At 33.1% G+C, this 9,898-nt stretch overlaps 1 protein-coding gene across 5 annotated transcripts in view; it reads right to left on the minus strand.

Annotated features, from left to right (window-relative positions):
• Window positions 1-9,898, minus strand: part of DIAPH3 (diaphanous related formin 3) — a 481,355-nt gene that overhangs the window by 157,292 nt on the left and 314,165 nt on the right. For all 5 annotated transcript variants that reach the window (XM_003790158.2, XM_003790157.2, XM_003790156.2 and 2 more), the window contains one exon: window positions 9,173-9,337. In XM_003790158.2, coding sequence (XP_003790206.2) covers window positions 9,173-9,337 — 165 coding nt within the window. The remainder of the gene's footprint in view (window positions 1-9,172; window positions 9,338-9,898) is intronic.

Genomic DNA, 9,898 nt, shown 5'->3' on the forward strand with positions numbered 1-9,898 from the left:
AAAAAAAAAAAAAAAAGGACATTTGTATTTGAATGTTTATAGCAGCTAAATTTGCAATCAAAAAGAGCTGGAAACAGCCCACATGCCCATCAACCTGTGAATGTATTGATAAACTGTGGCATATGTATACCATGGAACACTGTTCAGCCATAAAAAGATGGAGACTTTGCATCTTTTGTGTTTACCTGGATGGTTATTGATAATATTCTTCTAAGTATCCTGAAAATGGAGAAGCAAGCATCCTATGTACCCAATACTAAGTTGAAATTAGTAGATGAACAACTACAGGCCCACATGAGAGGAAAACAAGACAGCCATGTTTTAAAATAGTTTGTTGTGTTGTGGTGGGATAGATCTTTTAAGAGTTCCTAATAAGCTCTATTGTAATAAGCAAAGTCCTCAAAAGTGTGTTCTGTAAAACTGAACAACAGAGACTTTAACTTATTTCTTAAGAATGCCTATATAATCTATCTATCTATATAGTGGTAGTTCTTATATAGTGGAACTATTCATATCTATATAGTGGTAGTTCTCACTCTTATTTTTGGAGTTTTCTTATACATGTGTGTTTTAGAATCCAGAGGCAAATGAAGATAATTGGGCAGTCATACAAAGTCAGTCCTGAGCAAGCACTGAAAACAGTTTGCTGAATTAAAGATCAAGGAAGTCTTGAAGAATGCATTAAGTATGGCATTTCACCACATTTAGAAATTACTCTTTAAAAGTTGTCTGAATTTATTTGGTACGTATTAGAAAGACAGATAATGGTAAGGGGATAGAAATCTGGAGTCTTATTATTTTGGTTTAAATAACCAACTATTTCCTCTTCTGTTGAGTGGGATAGTACAACTCTATAGGAGTATTTTAAAAATTAATACATTAAAAATGGCTTGATGTAAGCCTGACACATAAATGTTAGCCCTATAATAATGTTAACAAGATTATTTTATAACACCTTTATTTTCATTATTATATCATTAATCAGGTGCCATAAACACATTTATGCAACAGTACTTGAAGAAAGAGCTACTTTCTAGTTTACCTCAGTTACATATGCTTCCATAAACCATCTACGGGAGTAACAGCTTTTATCGTTCTTATGAGACTATAAATACTTTCCATTCAGAGCTAGTGGAATGTGATGGTACACTGAGTTAAGAGTAAACTGACTGCATCCCATACTGGCTGTAGTACTGGGCAGAGAAGCAATAGTGGTGAATTAAATATGCAAGGCAAGATGTAGTTCTCAACCTCAAGTCTAGCTATTATACCTCTAAAGACTTAATTTACATATATATACACACTGTTTTTAATACGTCCAAATCTAATATGTGTTATGAGATTATATCCTGGAAAAAAGAGTTGGTTTACTTTCTTGTGTTTTCCCCCCTTGAAGCACTGCTTTCGCTTGAAAATAGACATGACTAATAAATTAACATAAACACTGGCCAATGATACTATTAACATTTGTTTTATAATTTTCCCCAAAAGTAAAATTCAAAATATCAATGAGCATTTTCCTCCTCTTCCCATAAAAGCTTTATAAATACTCTATATTACAAATATGCCTTTACTTGACAGAGAGATCTGCCTTATTTTATGTTATAAAATAAAAATTGTCATAAAAAATGAAATATAAAAATGATAGTATCAAATTCAAGTAGGCTGCCATAGATCCTAACTTTTGGATCACACTTCATCTATATTTCTGAGTCTTAGCCCATTTAAATAGCGTCATCTACCCAACTCAATATTTTACACACATTACAATATCCCATATTTTTTTACTTCAAATAATGGTAGAAATTTTATTATTTCAAAAAAATATTTAAAAACTTATAAATGTCTTATTAGGAGTTATATTTCTTTCAGCATTAATGAATACTCACACTGTATAAGCCAGGAATCTCTTTAGCCCATGTTTCACTAAACTCAAAAATCTTTTCTTTTTTCTAAGTATTCAATTTTTTCTCAAGTCCCTAAAAGGAGATCAAATTCAGCTAAAATACTTACAGCTTTTCAGGGAAGTGCGTATTAGGTGCGCTATGAAAACAAAGCTATTTTTTCAAAGTAAACAATCACTTACAGGTCTAATACATTCAGCTGGCTAAATACTTTGCTGGGAGTTAGTTTACCCTGAGAACAGGCAATGTTCCACTATCCTTAATGACTAGTTTCCAGAAATTCATGGTTACTTCCTTTTTGGCAAAAGATGGAAAATCTTTTAATTTGAAAATAGCCTTAAAAATGCATTTTTGCATTCTTATACATATTCCTTCTTATAAGGGGACATGAAAGAAAATTTTAAAAAAATTCCTACTTATCATAAAAGTCATCATAAGAAACATAAAAATGTGTAATCTACTTGTCAGTTTTCTACCAAAATCATTTTTTGGCAACTAAATATAAAAATTCTCTCCAAATGTGTATAAAAAATATAAACAATAAATTCTAAACTTCTTAATGGAAAATGTTTTTTCTTGGAAAGCCTTTATATTACAGGGTAGATGTTTTAGAAAGAAATCTAGAATGACAATAAAATTAACCCAATTAATTTTTGTAATATTAGCAAATCCAATTAAAAATGCCATCAATGGGAATAGGAGAGTATGATATACTATGCTCTGATATAATTCATCATCTTAACATTCAATATGAGTTATTAGTTGAACTTTTTATGTCTGTGAAACTTAGGAAAATGGGGAACTGTCCTTGAGGAGCAAAGTAGAATGTCCCAGAGGATGTGAAGGTGCTGAGGATTAAAACGTTTCAGCTTCATGCTGCTTCCTATTGTGAAGGCAGTCTCAGATAAAACAACAATTTATTAACCCATCAGGTATGTACCATTACTGACCCATCATAACTTTGTTATGAGTTTGCTGCAATTCCTTTGAATGCTTTGCGAAATTATCAAGTAAATAAGATACTTCAGCCTGCTCAACATTTTTTTTAATAAAACATGAAATGTTCATAATAAATGTTTTCTCAAAGTATAATTTGATTTTCCATTGTGCATCCTCTTCCTTTGTGTTCTAAAGTGATATACTATAAAATACTCAAACTGGGAGATTTGTAAATCTCCCAAGTATGAGGCTGAATACAGGCACAGGCAGCCATGTACAAGATGGGGGTTATGTAGTGATTGAAGGTAGGCTGGTGATAAAGCATCTTTTTTTTTTTTTTTGAACTATTGCTAATCACCTCTCCAAGGGAAACATCCAACTAAAGACCTATAAAGCCAAACTGAAGCTAATTATGTTTAAAACATAACATTAAAAGTAGCCTTAAGTTAATAATGTGTGATCTTTCTTCCCCTCACTCTGGGGATATGTGTATGTGTGAGAGAGAAAAAATGTAGAAGTGACCACCACATCTGATATACAGAGAATATTTTATTTCATTTAGTTTTGTTTCATATGTCCTAATCAACCTTTTCAATTACATTAGTTAATGTGTCTTACTAGGTATTAGTTATTTAGTTCAATTCTTTTCTCTTCACTATCGGTCTCATTATTATATTAGAATAATTTGCCTTTATTTTTATTTTTATTATTTCAGTGAACAAACAAAATACTTAAAATGTAAAAGGAAAAAAAACATTACCAGTCATTTAATCACGCAGAACCTGTCAGTCAAATGCATTTATTATCTAATTGAGCAAGGAATACATAGTAAGAATAAGTCTTATTAGTAAAGAAAAAAATTAAACCAATTAGTCTGGCTGTGTTTTTATTGTGAAAAGGCTAAAGAGTAAAGATTTCCTGATCTATTAGAATTCTATTATTTTCAAAGTTGCAAACTCAAAATACTCAGCACTTGAAACTGATCTCATTCTTTACATAAACAGATACTGAAGCATAATAATAATAATAAAAAAAAAGGTCCTATAGCTAGAATATAGCACAAAGGTGCTAATGAAGACATAAGTCTTATATGAAAAGACTTCAAATACAATTTTCAAGTTTTAAGCCCACCAAAATAAACAAGGACAGAACATGCTTCCTATTATAATTGCACAAGCTGGCTCAACACTCAACCATAGAGATTGTACATAATTTTTTTATTTTCTTGCAAACAACGTATGAGTCAATCTACAAGATTTGCGGAGCAAACAGGAAATGCTTAGCGCTTTGACGTTTCAGTTGATGGTCTAGTGGGTCCACACGGTAGTCAGCATAAAAGGCATTTAGAGCTGACAGGCATCAAATTTGTGTAATTTAAATGACTTGGCAAAATGAGTTTTGTTCTGGCTGCCCTCCTTATCAAAAAAATTTTACACTAAAAATACCTTCTCATTGGATGATTTCATTTTTGTTTGGCACTTCACTACTTTAGCCTAAAAATTCAGTAAGATAATAAATTATATTTGATCAACAGATGCAGCAAGATCAAATGAGTTATAATTGATTTTACATTTGTTCACTACATAGATTTCAATTGCATAAACCAAAAATCGACTTAAAGTCTGTAAATACCAGGAATGACAAATCTTTAACTAGATAAAACATAACTTTAACAAAATTGTAGAGATAACCTAAGGGACAGAACTATACATGAGAAACAGGTAGCTGTTTATTCAGTTCACAGTATTATACATGGTAATATGGAAACATAAAATATAAAAAAAGATAAAATGCTTAAAATATCTATCCTGTTATAAAAAGGGAAATGTGAAATTACTATACTTCTATTATTTATACATAGCTAACTTGTTTTGATGGTATATTTACACTGTGCCATTTGATCTTCAAAATATTAACATGCCTAAGAAATATGTGCTTTCATTTTTAAGAAACTAAAGCCCAGTAAGGTTAATCACCTACTGTCACATTCCAAATAATATGCACAGATGGGACTCAAACCCTGGGTGCTCTAATGCCACAGCTTACATCTCAAACATTGCTTCTTCGTACTGACAAAGCAAGCAGTATATTACCTGTGTCAGAACCCAACAAAATGGGTGAGGCCTATCGTAGGTAGAATTCATCAATCCCTTAAGATTGAAAGAAATCAAGGCTAACCATTTCTCTCTTTGATTATCATTACTAATAATTTAAATTAGAATTTATGTGGGAAATAAAGTTTAGGGAATTCTAGTTTGTGTGGATTTTATAGACCAGAAAATAATAACGATCAAGTCTGGCACATATACCTACACCCATGTATAAAGAAGGAAAAAACCATAGTATAATGTTCCCCCTACTCTGTGTGCAATAGTAATCTCTGTTAAGCCAGGGACCTTTTGTTGTCCTCTAAATCTTAACCCCAAAGTAGAGTTTCTAGATGTAAATGGTTTGAGAAACTATTAAGAAGAAAGGATGTTTGTTTTGTTTTGTTTTACTCAGAACAAAGCTAAGCTGCACAAAAAATATTCTATATGAGAATATTTGATTGCAAACTCAGAGGGTCCACTTAGCAGTCGTATGTTTAATTAAAACAGAAAAAAAGACACATTTTTAATAAGTAATTTGGTAGAAAACTTCTTTTGAAACAAATTATCTATAAAGAGACAAGTAACAAAGGGCTCTAGAGAGGTGATCACATTAAGAGATCTTCAAGATGAGCTATTAAGCAAAACAAATACGTTAGCAGATGACATTTTGGTAAGGAACTAAGAGTGTTGTACCATGCTAATAATTTTGGATATGCGAAGACAATAGCAAAAGAACTTTCAATGATAAGAAAGCAGCATTAGCATAAGAAATGAAGACTACTGAAGAAGAAATCATGTAATTTAAGCCATGTAAACACAAACAGTTTAAGAAGAATTCTCTAGTAAGAATGAGACAGGACACAGATTATGCTTCCAGACCACAGTGACCAATGAAAGACAGGAAAATTTGACTTAAACTTGAAGAAAAACACGAACATGTTACAGTGGTTGGATAAAATTAAACAGGATAAGAGGTTCCTAGCAGGATCCAACAAAAATTCCACAATGAGTTCAATTCATCCAATGGTAGCATGATACCACCTATTAATAACACAGAGATTAGTGATGGCTTGTTAGGAGTCTAAAACCAGTCACAAAGGGAACATGATGATCATTGTTATACAACACCATGGTGTCTAAAGGCATGGATTTCACTTGGTATAAAAGCTTAATGCCTGAGAGGCCACCAATTTACCCAAGCTATAGTGTGAGGTCAGATATTTCCACCTAGAAACTCCAATGTGAACTTTATCTTCACATGAGTCCTATAGGAAATAAAAATCTATTAGAGAAAGGTGCTGGCTCTCTACCCTTTACGTTATCCCTCACCCCAGCAACCAGGCTTCGCATTAATAATCCTCTAATTTTAAAAGAGGCTACGTTATGCCTTGAAATAGAACCCGACTTGAAAACAGTTTTCTATCATGAACTCATCAATGTAAATAGAAAATTATTATACCAGAGGAAAGAATAAATTTTGCCCTGTGCTGATTCTCTCCAGTAAGTTATCAAAAAAGACCCTTATAAACTACAATCCAAACCTTATCTTTTTTTGCAAACTGAGCAGCAGGGTACTTGAGGCTTTGGACTCAGACGGGCTCCCATTCCATCTTAGTCCCCTCTGAACCTCGTTTGAAATGATGGAGTTTCTCTCCCTCACAGTCACCTCACCTGCAAAGACCAAGTGGGACGCCACGGGTAAACCCCTTATCTATAGGGTTTACTGAGAGCCAAGTCCTCAATCAGTAGCAGTTGTTTGGATTTTGTTCTGTTGACAATGGTAACAAAAATAAAGCTAAACAAAATTATAATACAACTTGCTCCCTATTTCTTGGGAAGTTGTTCAGCTGTTCTGAATGAAACTATTCCCTATGAGCACATTACCAATAGTAGATTGTTTAAAAAAGAAAACAACACAACAATAACAAAAAGTTAATGCCCAGTTGAGAATTCTGAAGTAGAAGAGAGGTGAGTTAAAATGCTGTCAAAATGAACAGCTGTTCCTCAGAGAAGCTACAAGATTTTGTAACTTTTTCCCCTTGGTCTACATGGTTTGAGGCAGCAGTCTGGAACAGATGTTCCTCCTTTAGCTATTGTAACAAGGATCTCATAGAGAGAAAGAAAAAAAAGAACATGAAGAGCTATACCTACATAAATTAGTTGTGAGATTTTAATAACACTGAGGAGAGAGACTGGGTAAGTTAGTCAGAGGTATAGCACAAAGCTTTGAACAAATAACCTACCATTAATTCCTTAAGTTTAAATTCTAAGATAATCGTAAAGTAAAAATAATCTTGAGTAAACTACTGTTAAAAAACAATTTGGTCACTTTTTTTTTTTTTTTCAGATAGAGCCTCAAGCTGTCCCCTGGGTAGAATGCTGTGGCATCACAGCTCACAGCAATCTCCAACTTCTGGGCTCAAGTGAGTCTCCTGCCTCAGCCTCCCAAGTAGCTGGGACCACAGGCACCCGCCACAATGCCCGGCTATTTTTTGGTTGCAGTCATTATTGTTGTTTTGGTGGGCTCGGGCTGGATTTGAACCCACCACCTTAGGTGTATGTGGCTGGCACCTTAGCCACTTGAGCCACAGGTGCTGAGCCTGGTCACTTTTTTTTTAATTTACATTTTTTTCAATTTAGGGGAAGGGATTAGGTTTCAAATTAGTTTTGTCTGAAACACTTCTAGAAGTTAAAGTTTTAATAAGAGTTGACAAAGTTCAGCCACGTGTGGTACAGGCTCTGGAGCCAGGCAGCCTGGGATAGCACCTTAGCTCCTTAATAGCTATACAATGATGCACAAAGTCAGGGTCTCTTTATTTCTGAGTTTCCTCATCAGAAAAGGGGAATAACAGTACACATAACACATCTGGTCATTGTTGTAAGGATTAAATGAGCTAATACCGTTTGAGATAAACAGTTGGCACTCTTAAGTGTTAGCTATTAAAGCATGTCACCCACTAATCACCCGTTACTCAAAAACCGTATCTATTATTAACCATATTATCTCATTTAATATTGACTCTTAAGAGGAATGAACTAGCATATCCCCTGCCCCCAACAAACACAGAAATTGAGGTTCAGGAAGGTTAAATAAGTATTCAAATCCACATAACTAGTATGGAACCTAAACCTAGCTCTCTCTTTCACTACGTCCACTGAGCCACGATGCCTGAGAAGACATGAAATTTAAAATGCGTTGTAAAGTGTATGGCACATACAGGTACATCATGATACATTTATTCACCAAAATATATTCATTATATTCATTTCTGGTAGTGAAAAAATAAAGAATCAGTTTGAATTTGTGGAAAAATGTACTAAAACTGTTACCAAATGTGTATTTACTATAGACAAATGTTCTCTTAAAATAGTGTGTTTTTACTAAAAGGCTATCTAATCAATCATAATTAAGTAATCATAACCAAGTCCCATAAAATTCAGCAATAATGTTTTCCAGGGCTTAAAAAAGAACCAGCTCCTTAAATTCAACCCTTTTCTTTACACCTCAAAACTTTTTAATCTCCACTAACATTTGCTGCAATAGAAAAATGACTTACCAACTATCAAGAATAACAACTTTTTGTTGCAGAAATGTATCACCAGTTTCCCTAGGGAGGCAACAATGCCTTCTCACTTTAATATGTGTGGGTTTCCCCCTCCCTGTCTTATCAGCTAATACTTTTCAAAAGATCTTTTTAATGCCTAAATGAAAGGATTCCACATCAAAGACCTGACCTCCCTATTAAAGTATCTAAGGGAAAACCTACAAATATAAAATCTATTCAAAGGCAAATTGCATGTAGCTTATTGTACAATGCATTAAGAAAAGGAAAAAAAAAAGCTTCATAAGAGCTGCATGGAATTTGGTAAAATTATATCACAAAACTACAAATTGATCTTAAGTATAAAGAAACAAATTCATAGCCAAAAACTTATTCTGAAAGTGTTCTGTAATCAGCTAGGAGGGGAGTCGTTATGAAGAACTTCAGAATTTGTCACTTTTTCAGTCAAAATTTCTGATTACAGCCTAACGTTGGAAAGGCCAAAAAAGAGAACCAACCACACATTTTGCAACAGATTTAAAATCCAAAATTTCTAAAGTCAACTTTCAATATCAGAAAAGGCAGTTTTTACTGCAGACAAGAGTGAAATGAAGTAATGAAATTAAAGTACAATAGATGAGACAGTTTAGATAAAAATACTTTTTAAAAATTATTATTATTTTTTTTTTTACCATACCATGAATGTGGTTCTGAAGTTATTCAAGTCAGTAAAAAACTCTTCAACGGACACCTTCTTCAGATCAACGGCATAGTATCCCATGACACTCTGGTATAACTTTTCCATGTTTTCAAGTAACTTTGCAAGTTTCTCATAGTGTCCTTTTGCACTGATGACAAAGCTGTATACTATAGTTAAGGGATTCTAAAACTTACAAAATAATATTTGAAGGAATAAAAAAAAAAACCTGTAAATACAATGTACATCTCTGATTCCCACATTATCTCTAATAGTTAACCATTCTTAAAGTCAGTCTACATTGTACACTGAAATCTTTACTATTATATAATATCTAATTTTGGCAAATTATCAGAAAATGCAAATATATAATAATTGAGTATAAAAAAATTCTTCCAATTTACCATATCATGAGGATCATGCAATATAATTTAAAGTTGTATTTCAGTGGATACAGTAGAACAATTTTAATGATATTGAAATCAACAGTATAACCATTGAGCTAAACAGTTAAATTGGATGGCCTGGGGTCAATTTCTAGCTCTTAAACCTGGTAAGCAGTGTGCCCCTGGGCCAATGCATTCATGACTCTGTACCTCAATTTCCCATCTGTAAAATGGGAATAATGAAATCACTTATTTCACAGGGTTGTTGCAAGGACTAATGAGTTAATACATAAAAGGTTCTTAGGGAAGTAGGCCTTTAGTAGCACACATAAACACTTAT

The sequence above is a fragment of the Otolemur garnettii genome, unplaced genomic scaffold (genome assembly GCF_000181295.1).
Source record: "Otolemur garnettii isolate 467f Iridium unplaced genomic scaffold, OtoGar3 scaffold00040, whole genome shotgun sequence".
In the NCBI taxonomy this organism is placed as follows: Eukaryota; Metazoa; Chordata; class Mammalia; order Primates; family Galagidae; genus Otolemur; species Otolemur garnettii.